General features: G+C 46.8%; 1 protein-coding gene across 5 annotated transcripts in view; it reads right to left on the minus strand.

The window, feature by feature from the left end:
- Positions 1 to 6,321: 6,321 nt before the first annotated feature.
- Positions 6,322 to 15,310, minus strand: part of CRACR2A (calcium release activated channel regulator 2A) — a 142,955-nt gene continuing 133,966 nt past the window's right edge. For 4 of the 5 annotated variants that reach the window (XM_054445470.1, XM_054445472.1, XM_054445469.1 and 1 more), the window contains 3 exons: positions 13,201 to 13,277; positions 11,635 to 11,680; positions 6,322 to 10,534 (listed from right to left, as the gene is read on the minus strand). In XM_054445470.1, coding sequence (XP_054301445.1) covers positions 10,493 to 10,534; positions 11,635 to 11,680; positions 13,201 to 13,277 — 165 coding nt within the window. In that variant the 3' untranslated portion in view covers positions 6,322 to 10,492. Of the gene's footprint in view, positions 11,681 to 13,200; positions 13,278 to 15,310 lie in introns of all 5 variants that reach the window. The other variant, XM_054445471.1, reaches the window with a different exon arrangement.

A 15,310-nucleotide genomic window follows, 5' to 3' on the forward strand; every position in this document is an offset into this window, starting at 1 on the left:
TCGCTATTATTCCATTCCATTACTATTGGTGCTAATAATAGTGATGTTAAACAATTGAAAAATAAAGGTCTTCCAGCTTCTAATTAAATCAGAATTTCCAGCGGCAGTTGGGGGTGGGGGGCAAGAGTTGATATTATTATTTTTAGGGACAGGATCTTGCTCTGTCACCCAGGCTGGAGTGCAATGGTGCAATCATAGCTTACTGCAGCCTTGAACTCCTGGCCTCAAGTGATCCTCCCACCTGGGCCAGGAATTACAAGTGTGAGCCACTGCACCTGACCTATTTTTAAAAAATAAAATAAACTGCCAAAAATAAAGAAAAGCCCCCCAGGTGATTTGAACCTGCATCCACGGTTGAGAACCCGAAGTAGCCCCTTCACCTAGGTTCATGTGGGCTGGGACACAGTGCAGTCAGGCCAGGGCAGTACTGCCACATCTAGGGGGCTGCTCTCCTGATTCCAGCGACTGCAGTGCTGGCCAGGCAGCCGGCCACCTGCCAGGAGATGGGGCATATGAAAGACCACTTAGCAAGTCTCAAAGGGATGATGCTCAGGGATTAGAGGGAATGTGGCTTAATTTACAGCAGGAGAAGATTGGGTTAGATCAAAGCCCCAGAAGGGTTCCCAGTGAATATCCGTCCTTTGTGATGTGGGGAACCCTGCTGCCATGGAATCTGTGAGACTCTCACAAATGCCTTACTGGAGTTGTAGGGTTCTGGGTGCAGTGAACCCCCTTCCCAGCACTGAGTGGGAAGAAGTTGCAAGGCTTGTGTGGAGCCAGCTGTGGACAGCAAGGGCAATGAGCCAGGGACCAGCTTGGCTGCTCACTGACCTCAAACCCTGGGTGCATCCCTCCTCCTGCCGGGGCCACAGTCTCCTTACTGTGTGTGATTTGAGGAGGGAGCGTAGTGAGCATAGTGAGCCAATTCGCAGCCAGCCTGGTGCTTGTTTGTACACACTAGTCAATGCAGAAGACCCTGTTGGCTGGGGTGGGGGTAAGGGGAGCATTGGCTAGAGTGAGGGTGCCCAGCATTCACCCTGGGGGGTGGAGCAGAGGTTAGGGGTACTTACTGGTCTCTGGCAGAGTTGAGGGAACCCAGACCCCTGTGCTCCCAGCCGCTGCTCAGACTAAAGGCTTCCTGTGCCACTGAGTGGGCTGGAGGGAAGGGGAGAGCAGAGGAGATGGGCCTTATGAATGAAAGTTGCTTTGGGAGGGGGAAGGAGAGAGGGGGAAGGAAGGGGAGAGGGAGTGGGGAGGGCACAGAGGAAGGAAAAATGCAGCTTCATCTGCTTGTTTGTGTTTCTTGTATTTAAGATGCCGACTCCTAGCATATTTTTAAATCCATCAGACATGAAAGGCTGATTTAAATAGACCCGCAGTGTGAAGCTGATGATTTCACTTGCCACAATAGGGAAGCTGGCAGGGCTCTGGCCAGGATCCAGCACCTCCCTCCTCGCCAGGGAAGCTGCGGAGCAAATCGCTCTGGGCTAGATAGACTTCCAAGCCAGGTGCTTTCCCCTCCCTGATGGGGACGTAGAGCGAGGAGGAGGGATGGAGGGAGCAAATCACTCTGGGCTACATAGACTTCCAAGCCAGGTGCTTTCCCCTCCCTGATGGGGACGTAGAGCGAGGAGGAGGGATGGAGGGAGCAAATCGCTCTGGGCTAGATAGACTTCCAAGCCAGGTGCTTTCCCCTCCCTGATGGGGACGTAGAGCGAGGAGGAGGGATGGAGGGAGCAAATCGCTCTGGGCTAGATAGACTTCCAAGCCAGGTGCTTTCCCCTCCCTGATGGGGACGTAGAGCGAGGAGGAGGGATGGCGGGGAAGAGGAGGAAGAAGTAGGGCAGGGAGGAAAGTGAAGAAGAGACGGGTTAAAGGAGGGAAACTGAACTTGAGAAATGAACTAGCTCCCCGTCCTCCTGGGCCTGGAAAGCTTCCTAGCTCAGGTCATCCTGACTCCCCATACCACCTGTGCTATATCCTCTCATTTCGCCCTCAGATCCAGGGCTGTGGGTGTAGACGGGGGCCTTGTAATCCTTTGTACCTAATTTCCCACCTGCATTTCTAAGACCAGAGCTTCAGAAAGTTCACCCTGTGAGGCAGCCTGTTTCCTTGCTGGACAGCACTGTTGGAGATAAACTCCTCCATTGGGATAAATTGAAATCCTTTCGCTCTGCCATCACCAGTTCTAATCCGGCCCTCCTGAGTCCCTCAGAATAAGCTTCAAGCCAAAGTCAGCCCTTCATCCCTGAACTGCATACTCAGGCTCCCTCTTCAGCGCCAATCCTTCTATGCTGATTTCTAGTCTTTACTGTAAATTATTACAATGCAAATTTCTGCAAAACCAACATATTTCTGGGTGTTAATTAATGTATCTCCTGCTATAGTCAATGCAACAAAACTCCAGGAACCACATAAGATTTTTGCCACTTGTTTTTGTTGTTGTTGTTGTCATTCAACATACTCTGACGATCTACTCTGGGGCTAGGCGAGGGGCTCCTGTTGGCATACAGGATGTGAAGGTCTGTCGACCAGAAGCTTGTCTACAGGTGGTGGGGCCACACTCACAGAGAAACGTGTTCATGGGCAGGGGCAGAAGGTTCAGGAGCACTGAGCACCCTCCTGCTGCGGAGCTGAGAGTCGGGTGAGGTGGGGTGAGGCCCTCAGGGGAAGGAAGGTGGGAGTTATGGTAGAGGCATTTGTACGGCATGTTAATTTATGCTTGTGCATTTCTAGCTGTTTCCTCCCCTCAAGCACAGTGAAGCACCAAAGGCTGTACGTGAGCTTGTCTTCCTTTCCAGCTCTCTCATCTCTTAATATAACTTGAGACAAACACTGAGTGTCTTACAGCTTCAGTTGCTGGGGATCAAAGAGAATTGAATCCTTCCTTCATTCATGGAACATAAATGTTTGTGACAGTGTTTCTTCTTAAAATTTTTTATTGTGGTAAAATATACATAACATAAAATTTACAATTTTAACCATCTAAAAACGTACAATTCAACGTCATTAAGTATATTCCCAATAGTGTGTGCAACCATCACCACCATCCATCTCCAGAACTCTGTCATCATCCCAGTGTGAAAATGTTTTAGAAACCATATATGTAAAGGCAGGTCAATTAGGAATGTGCTAGCTGAAGTCTTGACTGGACAACAAATTCATCCATCCACCTACCTACTGTGTTTATGTACCAGGCTTGATAGATACAAAAACGAATGAGACCAGAACTACAAGGTAAGAACCTTGTAGTCTGTGATGCTGGGCCCCCTGTCCTACTTCAAAACAGAGTGGGAAGATAGAAAGTGTTCTTAGATGAGTCTCTAATTGAAGGAATTCAAGTTTTACTTATTCTCCTTTCCCAGGGAAATGGGGGGTGCTGTCACCCATGGCCTCAGCCTTTCCAGTTACCAAGAAGTGTGGGATTTTCTCTCTCTTTTGCATATTGTTTTGTTTTGGTCTCTTGCATGGGGAGAGAGAGGACAATGTAATAACTATCATTTGTTTAGAGCCTTTCAGCTGACTAAGCTCTTTCCCAGGAGTTCTCTTTTGACCTTCACACTAGCCTGTGAGGGAGTAAGGCAGAGAGCACTATTTTGCAGATTTGAAAGCAGGCTCAGAACATCAAGCAGCTCCAGGTTTTGCCCAGGGCCACACAACTTGTGTGCAGGTCCTTATTCTGAGCAGGCCTTTGGGGCTAGAGGAAGCGGTTGAGAGAGCCACAGCTGGGTAAGGGCAAGGAAGGCTGCTTTCACAACAGGAAGGAGAAGAACAGGGCAGGGAAGCATCTTTTGTTTAGGGGCGTGGAGCCCAAGTCAAATTGAGTTGTTGAGCTGCCTGCGGGTAATGGATTGCTACTAGTGGCAGCTGGGGAGGCCGCGGGGTGTTGAGACGGATGCTTTGTTGGGCACCACACTGTCTGAAAGGCAATTGAATCGCAGCAGCTGGAACATGCCAACACTTTGTTTCAAAAGCAAGCAGCAGCAACTCATTTGCATCAGTGAGGCAAATCCTAAGGTCTACCTAGGCCACAGGTTAGGGACCTACGACTCCAGTGGAGCGGCTCACCAGGGGGTGGGCCTTGTTCCTGAGAAAGGATGCTCTGCTCTCACGTGTTCCTACAAGGTAAATGTTATTTGTCAGACACTGTACCAAACATGTGGCTACAGAGATGAATGCTCCTGCCCTCAGGAGCTCAGTCCAGTGCCTCTAAATCATTAGAGCCCTGTGGGCCGTATGTATGACTAAACACCATACAGAATGGCGCAATTTGCTTCAGTGCAGAGTGGCCTGGAGAGCCCATGCACCTGATGTTGGGCCACACCCTGACACTCTGCCCTTGACCTAGTGCGACACGTGCTCAGTGAATCCCAGTTCCAATCATGTTTCCCAAATTCATTCTGAGCTTCACGTTTTGATTTCTATTTATAAATTTTTCTTTAAAAATCCCATTCTCTCTGTCTATGTTCTTCAGGCATTTTTGCTTAGCACTGCAGTGTTGTTTATCGGTGGTATTTGTTTTTATAGTTCAGATGGATCCACTCATAATTCATTATGATAGCACAGACCTCACTGGTCCTAGGAGTCCTTATTTGCTGGGAGAGGAGTCTCCTGGTGCAACAAGAGCCTGCAAGTACCACGTTCGAACCAGAGCCAAAGCCTTGATGAAGTCCCAGCTCTGAGAGGGGGTCAGTTCTTGGACCTGACTCAGCCCTAGCCCCAGAATGATAAATGACACACTTTGCCCAAGCTCCTCAGTGTCTGCATTGATTTCGGGTCCTCTGCCAAGCACCATATGGTTTCCCAATCCCTGTCATTTCTAGCAATGTTCTCCCTAAGTAGGGCACTTTGATTAAATTGGTTCCACTGAATTGTGTAAAAGGTGGAGTTATGATGTTCTTTGTCACTGCTATTGTTAGTAATTAATATGTCTATTAATAGAAACATCAACAGAGTTAGGAAGTGGGGCAGGAGGTTTAGAAGGTGGTTGTATCCTGTTAACCCTCTCCTCTGCCAGATAAGAAGGGACAGAATAACCAATAAAGTAAAAATCCTATGGCTTTTGACTAAACTTTGTTGGAATTTGTGCAGCCTCTTTCTGCTCCCCGGAGGAAGGGAGGGGAGGTGGCAGTGCTCCTAGGGCCAGCTCAGAAACCAAGCTCGGGCTTTGATCACAACCAGCAACAACAGGCTACTTAAGTCTTGGGTTTTGTATGCATGTGTGCCCATAATTTCATTATTTTGAAGTAATTAAGCTGGCTTTTTTAAAGAAAAGCTTCAGATTTGCCGTGATTTGCAGTCTTCCCCCGCAATCCCTTTTGAGTAAAGCTTTGCAGGATGACTGAATTCTTAGAAGGACAGGGAAGATTGTCTGAGCATGTCTGGCCTCTCTTTACTTCCCCTGAGAGACTGGGTAACTCCTTGGGCAGCTTACCTCCTCCAGAAGGGCAATAGAAGCTCAGGAAGAGGGGAGGCGTTCTCAGACCTGAAGGGCCTCCTCCTTAGAATCCAGAAGAAAGGAGAGACCTTAGAGAGGAGGGTAAAGGTCAAGCTAAAGAAAAAGGCCAGAGTCCTAGCTGGGTTGTGTGAAGTATGAGAAAGAAAGCAGAGATTGGCAAGCAGAATTTGGTTTGTGCACAGGACAGGTGGCTACCAATGTAAGCTCTTTGAGACTTTAAGCTATTTTAAATATGTTTAAAGACCTAAAGTAAATCATGTCTAAAGAACTAAAGGAAAGTGTGAGGATAATGTCTCACCAAATAGAGAATACTGATGAAGACAGAGAAATTATAATAAGGAACCAGACAAATTCTGGAAATGAAAAGTACAATAATGGAAAAGAAAAATTCACTAGACAGGCCCAACAGCATATTTGAACAGGCAGAAGAAAGAACTAGTGAGCCTAAAGATCAGTCAACTGAGATTACCCAATCTGAGGAACATAAAGAAAAAAGAATGAATAATAATAAACAGAGCCTCGGAAACCTGTGAGACACCATCAAGCGTGTCAAACGCACATAATGGGAACCCCAGAAGGAAAGGAGAGAAAGAAGTAGAGAGAATATTTGAAGAAATAAGGACCAAAATCTCCCCCAATTTCATGAAAACTATTAATCTGCACATTCAAGAAGCTCAGCAATCTCCAAGTGGGATAAACTTAAAAAGATCCATAGCTGCACACGTCAAAATGAAACCATTGAAAAACAAAGACAATTTTGAAAGCACAAAGAGAGAAACAATTCATCAAATGCAAGCGTTCCTCAATGATACCAACAGCTAATTTTACATCAGAAACCATGAAGGCTGGAAACAGTGGGATGGTACAGTCAAAGTTCTTCAAAAAAAAAAAAAAAAAGCTGTCAATCAAAAATTCTATATCTGGCAAAACTATCCTTCAAAAATGAAGGATAAATTAAGACATTTCCAGATAAACTGAGAAAATTTGTCTCTAACAAGAGAGTTTGTCTATGACAAGCCTGCCCCACAAAAAATAGTAAAAGTAATCCTTCAGGCTGAAATGAAAAGGCACAAGATAGTAATGTGAATCAACATGAAGAAATAAAGAGCACTAGTAAAAGAAATTATGAAGTCAGATATAAAACAATACAAATTTATTTTTTGTTGGTAACTTTTTTCTGATTTAAATAAAAAACTGAATATGGCAATAATTATAAATGCATGTTGATGGGCACAAAATGTATAAAGATGAAATCTGTGACAATAATAGCATAAGGGAGGGGAAAATGGGACCACTTTAGAGCAACATTTTTGTATACTTGAAATTAAGCTGGTATTAACACGGACAGATGGTTATAAATTCAGATATTAATGGTAATCCCCAGGGCAACTACCAAGAGAATAATTCAAAAATATATAGTAAATGAAACAAGAGAATGAAAGAAAATATCTATTTAACATAAAAGAAGGCAGTAATGAAAGAACACAAGATTTAAAAAGACATATGATGTATAGAAAATAAATAGCAAAGTGGCAGACAAATCTTACTTTTTCAATTATATTAAATGCAAATAAATTAAACTTTCCAATTAAGAGATTGGAAGAACAGATTTAAAAAACATGATCCAACTATACGCTGTCTCCAAGAGACTCACTTTAGATTTAAAAGGACAACTAGATTGAAATTAAAAGGATGTAAAAGATAAAGATATACAATGCAAACAGCAATAAAAAGAGAGCTGAAGTGGCTACACTAATATCAGACAAAATTGGCTCGGTGGCTCACACCTGTAATCCCAGCACTTTGGGAGGCCAAGGCAGGCAGATCACCTGAGGTCAAGAGTTCAAGACCAGCCTGGCCAACACGGTGAAACCCCATCTCTACTAAAAATACAAAAAAATTAGCCAGGTATGGTGGTGGGTGCCTGTAGTCCCAGCTACTCGGGAGGCTGAGGCAGGAGAATGGCGTGAACCCGGGAGGCACAGGTTGTGGTGAGCCGAGATCACGCCACTGCACTCCAGCCTGGGCAACAAGAGGGAAATTGCATCTCAAAAATAAAATAAAATAAAATAAATCAAGTTTGAGACAAAAATTGTTACTAAAGACAAACAAGGACACTTTATAATGATAAAGGGTCAATCCATCCAGAAGAAATCACTATTATAAATATATTTCAACCTAGAGATAAAGCCCCAAAATACATGAAGCAAACTGAGGTCTTTGAGAATAGAGAAGGCAGCTTTGTCCTAAATATTTGACTTCCATAACCCATTATAGTGGTTAATATCCGATCACTAGGGACTCATTCCTTTGAGTTAAAGGTTTGCCTCCCCTACAGTTCTCTGTTAAAGTATAAATATGTCCCTGGAAGCCACCAATTGTGTTGCAATTCCATTTAGCTGAAGTCGGTTTAAGCTCCGTTGGAGCAGTGACTGCTAGTGACAGAGACAAACGGTTGAGCCATTTTTGATAGACTATATAGGTATGGCCTGGCCTGGGCCCAGGAGGAAAGCAGGGAGAAGAAGCATCTCAGAGTGGGTAGAAGTATTAAGAGTAGAGAAAGAGTATAAGATGAGGAGCAGGGAGAAAGCTAAGGCATTACAGGGGAACAAAAGAAGTCCCACAGAGAGTGTGGGGTGAAACAAATGCTAGACAAGGAGCAAAGCAACTGGGGCATTGCGTTGTGATGAGGTTCTTGGTTTGGCAATTCAGCGCTGAGGGCAGCATCAGCCCCTAGAAGAAGCAAAAGGTATAAGAACAGGGGAGCAGGCAAGAGCCAGGGATGGCAATGAGCACAGGCCATTCATTGGTAAATACCCAGGAGTTGTGACCAGGTCTGAGCTGCCGAGTGATTCCTGGACCACCACAGAGACGGAGGGAGAGAGGACTGGGTGCTGAGATCAGGCAACAGGCACTGGAATGCATAGGCACTGATAGGAAAACCAGGAAACTAGGAAACTCAGGAACAAAGAACAGCAAGAGGCAAGTCAGATATGAGCTCAGAACTCAGGCAAACGGGCTGGGCAAACAGATGCTCAAACGAGGTTGTGTTTGTGAAAGTGCCCAGTTCTGGGCAGATGCTTAGTAACTGTTAGCTGGTTCTAAATATAAAACTGAAGCAAGGCAAGTGGCCAGGACAGCAACTCAATGTTGACAACAAAAATAGCCCCTACTTATTAACACCTCTTATATTCTGGGCACGTTGCTAGGTACTTTACATACATTACCTCATCTAATACTAAAATGACCCTGTGAGGTACACATCGAAAATTCCAGTCTATAGATGAATGTGGATCCTGGTTAAGTGACTTGCTCAAGGCCATTACAACGATGTGAATGACACAGAGCCAGAAGTTTTCTCTGGCAGCCTCTGGGCCAGAGTGACAGCCCAGGGTGGCTCTGATCAACATGGTGACTTAAAAGGAATGGGAGGAGGGGAGCTGAGAGCTGGGGACAAGGAACTTCTTAGAGTTCCTCTGGAGTCCCAATCCTCCACTTTTTTTAAAGACAGAATCTCACTCTGTCCCTCAGGCTGGAGTGCAGTGGCACCATCATAGCTCACTTTAACCTCAAACTCCTGGGCTCAAGTGATCCTCTTGGCTCAGCCTCCTGAGTAGCTAAATAAAGCTACAGGCTCATGCCACCATGCTCTGCTAATTTTCAATTTTTTTTTTTTTTTTTTTTTTTTTTTTGTAGTGGTAGGGTCTTGGTATGTTACTCAGGCTGGTGTCAAACTTCTGGTCTCAAATGATCCTCTGGCTCAGCTGGGATTACAGGTGTGAGCCACCACACTTGGCCCTCTCCTCTTTTTAAAAGGGGGGTTGGGGAAGAGAGCATCAGAGGCCTGAAGACCCTCCCTGCTCCTTTCTCTCTCCTTTGAAGAATCATGGTGATTTACCCCACATGCCAGAAGGCCAGGCACTAGGTCACTAGGGCCACCCTTCCCTGCCTTAAACCTTGCATGGCCTGTTTCTAAATGGAAGAATGCAGCGGAAAGCAGGGGCAAGGAATTAGGAATAAAGACATTTGTGGGGTTAGGGAACCCCAGGAATGGTCTGCTTGCCCCATAAATCCCAATAGCTATATCTGCTTTTTGTCAAAAGCAGAAGAGTGAGTTGACTTCCTCCATGGCCACCATGATCTTCTATCCTTCCTTTCCCTTCCCGTACATGACACACACAACACACATGTGCGTGCACGCACACACACACACACACAATTGGAGGGCCACCTCTGGGTGACCCATGCATCCCCTCTCCCTGCCTCATCCTATTAATGGGACCACCACCACTCCCCTTCCCTAGGGGAAGGGAGTTTCCTGCGAATTCTCTTTAACCTTGGACTGGGGTCCAGGGCCAGCCTATGATGGAAAATAAATATGTCATCCTGTGCATCTGAGCAAGAGCTCAAAGCATCAAATATCCCACCCCCTCATTTTACTGATGTGGTGGGGGCCAAGGAGGGAGCAGGCTTGCTTAGGATCATGGAGCACCTCCTGGTACCCAGTCCTCATTTTTGTTCAGCACCCTCAATGGGCTCTCTGGTTCCTGCAAGTGCTCAATGAAAGAGAGGAGTCTGCAAAAAAGAGGTAGGTACTTGCCTGGTGACCCAGAGAGCCTCTGACTGTTTTGGGAGTCTGGAAGGAGGCTATTGGAATGCCTTGAGAACTCTGGCCAGTACCCTCTCCCCCATCCATGTGGCTGTGTGGGGTTGTCTTCAACTATCTTGTTGGAACCTGTGGACACTTTCTGCCCCTGTCCCTCTCTGTGTGCCCCACTTGGGTGTGGACCACCCACTTTCCTGTGGGGGCCTGGGTCTGCAGGCCCAGTGATTGGCAGTTGTCTTTGTAATAACTTTCATTCGACTTCCTACTCCGGGCAAGAGTGCTGTAACAGCTGGCTAGTGATGCCGGAGCTGGCTGGGAACTCACCACCACCCAGCTGCAGGAATCCCACGGGACCCAGATCATTCCCCCAGTCCAAATGCCCTGTGCTATTGCAATCGGGGGTGCTGAAGCCAGCAGCTACATTCTGTTCACTTCTCAAACGCCAGCAAAATGTCAACATCACAGCCACACTGAAAAAAAAATACAGTGTTCTGAAATAAAGTAAAAGAAAATAAAATGAAGTCAGTAACTATGGCCCTCGCACTGAGCCCCATGGCCTGCATGCCACTCCACCCTGTTAATCATCACGTATGATTTTTCAAAGAGCTATTTTGAGAAACATTTAGAAAATGGCTTTTATATAGCTATATATACCTCATTTATACCCTCCAGAAATGGTCACTCTGTTTAGCAGCAGATGGCTTTTTTCCACTAGTTTTCTTTTCATTTCTCAGTCAAAGTTAAGTAGGAAGTCAACCTACTCCCTAACCCCAGGCATACACTTATCACCCACAGTCCACCCCGGAGTCAGGGTTGTAGGTGGGGGGTGAGAAGGAAAGGCTGTGGGTTCTCCCTAAGGCACTGTTCCACAACAGCCAAGGGGACAAAGGCAGCAGGCATGGTGCTGAGAGGGAAGGCTCAAAGCTGGGATTAAGGAAACAGCAGAGACCCGGGCAGGGGTTAGAATAGAATGTGGCTGCCCTGGTTTGCTGCAGTCAACAACTCGGGTATCTCAAGGTCCACGAAGCACGTATAAGACTCTCCCTCTGGCCGCCGCAGAACAGTGGCCAAGTAAGATTAACTACCCTGTCGGCACCTGAGTGCTGTACCTTTGGCCTGCAGGAAGCCGCAAGTCGGGCCCTGCGTGGTTGCCATGGCAACAGCAGTGCCGAGGCTCCTAAGGGCAAGGGGAGGAGAAGGGGGGTGGAGAAGGCACGTGGTGGCTTTTCTGGAAAAGCCCATCTGTTTCTTTCCCCTAGGAAACTAAGTCGGGGAAAACAACAACAACAACAACAAAGGAGGCACGGGCATCTGGGGTCTAGAAAGAGAAAGGAGAGAAAACACTCTGAGATGCTCCAAGAGCAGCTCTCCTGATGGGATGTGCTTTCCTTCCTTTTGGGGGAGGCAAGTGACTGACAAAGAAAAGGACTGGGCGGGCCCCGGTGGGCGGCATCTGTGCAGGAGCTGTGTGCAGGATCAGGGCAGGCTCTGTGACCTCAGGTTTGCTGGGGGCAATCCTTGTAGGACCCTATCAGCCACAGCAGGATTTCTTCTTAGCAGGGTGGCCGACCTGAATGGTGTCCTCTCTCACTGTGTCTTCTTGCTCCTTGAGGAACCTGGGAGAGGGGAATAGATCGTGTCAGTGATGGGGAAGTTGATAGGCCCAGGGGCTGGCAACCTGGACAAGTCACCCTCAGGTTACAGGTCATCTGGGCCATATGGAGAGAACCCACCCTCACCACGGCATCAGAGAGAGTCCTGAACATCTCTCACTGGACAGTACAGGTGCACAGCTGTAATTGTAAAGCCAGAGAGTTTAGTTGACATGGACCCTTCAAGACACCTCCTCCAGGAAGCCTCTCCTGATCCTCTAGGTAAGCCTAAGTGCCCCTGACAGCATCTGACCCTTCCTCCGTTATGACCCCATCACCCAGCGTCACAATGCGTGGCTTCCCTGACTGTCTCCCACGGCAGAAAATGAGTTGCTTGGGACCGAGACTTATCTTTTGTCTCTGTGCCTCTGCAGCCTATCACAGTAACCAGCACACAGGTGAGGCTCCAAAATATACTGATGGGTTGTGACCTCTGCAGTAGGGCTGTGCCATGTGGCCACAGCTCCAGATTAACTGTAGGAGGTGAGGAATTAAAAATAATGGTAAACACCTTGTCTCTGCTTTATACTTTCAAAACGCTTTTGCATTACGCACCTCCTTTGATTCTCTCAACAACCTGTGTTGAGAGTGGGCGGGGACGGAAGGTGTGATTGATGTTCCCACCTTCCTGACAAAGTTGAGAGAGGCAGGGCATTTGCCCAGGGAGTCAGGGGCAGAGAAAAGCCTAGAATGTTTCCTTGTGATACTCCATAACCCCATAACCTCACCAATACATAGAGGAGTTGTTCTGGGCTCTTAATTACTCAAAGAAAAATATTTTTAAATGCCCCAGAATGAGTGCTGAGCACAAAATGGGCTCTGTTAAGTATTTGCTGGATGGATGAATAGATGGAATGAAATGAAGGCCTAGATGGATGAATGAATGAGTGAATGCTTAAGTATTGGAAATGAGTCCCAGCATGGTTTTGTTGTTTAAATTTTTGGTGTAGGCAGGGCCTTCAGAAACCAGTCTTTTCATGCTACCAGCACCATTACCTTGGTTACCTCCCATTGATTTCCCATCACAGCCCCTCTTCTTTCTGGTTTCTACACCCACTCCTTCCTCCCACACCCAGGAACTCATATTATAAACCATTCTTGCCTCCAGCTGGCTTCCAGCTAGTCCCTGCTAAGACATCAGCCAGTGCTGAGGGGCCTCTGATCTGACCTTTCCCAGAAGGATTTGCATTTAAAAAGAGCATCCCTAGGAAAAGGCAGCCTTTAAGACTCAGAAGAAGACTGCAATGGGGGTGACAGGCAGGGATACCTTCTTTCCCAACATCATTGTTTCAGAAAGCTGCTCCTGATGTTGCAATCCCATACAAAGGCCTAGGACCCCGTTGCCTATACTCAGAGGGCTCTGGCCAATGGGGAGGAAGGGGGGGTCAGAGGTGTGGCCTGGGTGGAGGGAAACACGGTGCCTCCCTGAAGGCAGACACAGCTGGACACAGCAGTTACTGCACCTGGGAAGCACATCTCTTTACCTGGCCAGATGGAGCAGGGATTCTTTGGTGTTGTGACCAGAGTAGGCGCTGCATTCATAGAAGATCAGATTGTTCTCCTAGAATCATAAAACAGAGCGAATACAAGAGTAATGGAGTGAGAGGGGATTGTGGGGGGTGGCGGGAGAGCCCCCTTATGCATCTACCTACAGCCTTCGCATCCTCTCGCAGGCCCCTTGACCTCCTCATAATCCTTCCCCACTCTGTACGTGGCTGATTTCTGTCTCCACAGGCTCCCTGACTGATGCAAGCTCTGTAACCATCTCCCAGGTGAGCTATAACAACTGCAAAACAACGAAACCATACGCTGTCTTAGTGTCTCTTTACACTTTCCCAAATTACTCTCGAGTACACACATGCTCATTCCAGGTTACACCAGCCCTGTGATTCAGGCAAAGACACAAAGGCCAGGGCGGGCAATATTCTTCCCCCTTTCACAGGCAGATAAGCTGCAGTGAGAGAGGGCACTTGGCTGGCTTGTTCAGTCCCACATTGAGTTAATGGCAGAGCTCCTTGCAGCATGCTTTTCCCAAGACAGTGGCATTCCACAGGCCTTGGGGACAGGTGTCATGAGGCACTCCAGTAGGAATTCTCTTTGGCACCAGTTAATTAGTACTCTAGCTGCCCTGGCTGTCAGCACTGGTGCACCAGACCAGCCGTCAGCTCATTAGGATGAGGTTGTTCTGCCTGCGTGGTGCAGGAGCCCTTGGTTAAGGCTCATCATATTCCATTGATCACTCCCATTAATAGATTACTGGTGTCATTATGACAATGCTGATGGCACAGGGCCCTGGCTTTTAGATGGCCTGTTCTTGGAGGCTGATGCCCTGAGGGGATGCAGGCCAGTTGAGTGAGGACAGTTCTGTGACTGTAGCTCAGGAGGCTCTGCCATGCTCCCAGTGCAGCTTTCCCCACCTACACCCACAGGCCAGCTCCACCCTCTGCCCTTTTCACCAAGCCCCATGGGCTCTGTCTCTCCCTGTCTGTATTTCTCTCAGATCTGCAATCTCTTGGGTCAGTCTGTCAAACAGTAGAAGTTCCATGGGGTGGAAATAGTGGGGAGAGAAGGACATAGGACTTAGAACTGGAAGACATGATTTGCCTTCCTGCTTTGAGTTCTGACCCCACCTCGGGTAAGCTGTGATAATACGAATGTATCACTTAACTCCTGAGTCTTAGTTTTTTTTTCACTAACACAAAAAAGAAAAAAAGAAAAGAAAATGGATAGAATCTTTGGGTCCAGGTATATTTCGAAATCCAGAATTTTCTGAATCTTAGAAAGGTAATACATGTATATACCATATATTATATAATACCCTCAATGGATTTCAGACAGCACTCTATAATCAAACATATTACTATTTCTTCAGTGAAACCTTTGAATATTCACTCAAAGTGAGGTTACAACCATGAATAGCCTCATGTCATTTCTGGTCAGATTTTTCTGCCAGATAAAATACAAAACAACCCTTTCTGTTTTCAGAGCTTTTTGGATTTTGGAATTGTGGACATGTAACTGTCTAGTGACCCTCCATGAAGACACCTGCCAGGCCCTTCCTCCTCCTTTTCCCTTGAGTCGTACCATCTGTGCTCGTTCTCCCAGGCTCTGAAATCATGAAACACTGTTTAGGACGAGCAAGCGAAGAATTACAGAATCATGGGGCTGGTAAGCACCCCATCCTCCCAGACACACAGTTCCATGAAAACCAAACTCTGAGGCAGTAGAATAAGCCAAGGAACCACGTTTTGTTGCCTGATTTCCATTAAGCCCCATTGATTCCATTTTTGAGCAAGGGGCTCCATGCTTATTTTAACGGTAGGTTTTCCAGTGTGTCTCCTGAGTTTATCCTGAGTTCACGACTTTGAGGCTCAATCCTGACAGAAAGGATGAACTCTCTAACACAGTGGTCTGCAGAAGAACACACTGCTTTGCAGAGTGTGAGTTTTTCATCCCTGGGGGTGATCAAGTGGAAATGCAGATTGGAGGGGGATTGAAATAAGTAAACTATTGCTATCTTTGAATTTATAATTCTGAGTTACAAGGAAGGGACTTTAGGATAATTCCCCATACCCTAGTGGTCCCTAACCAGCT

The sequence above is a fragment of the Pongo pygmaeus genome, chromosome 10, assembly GCF_028885625.2.
Source record: "Pongo pygmaeus isolate AG05252 chromosome 10, NHGRI_mPonPyg2-v2.0_pri, whole genome shotgun sequence".
NCBI lineage: Eukaryota > Metazoa > Chordata > Mammalia > Primates > Hominidae > Pongo > Pongo pygmaeus.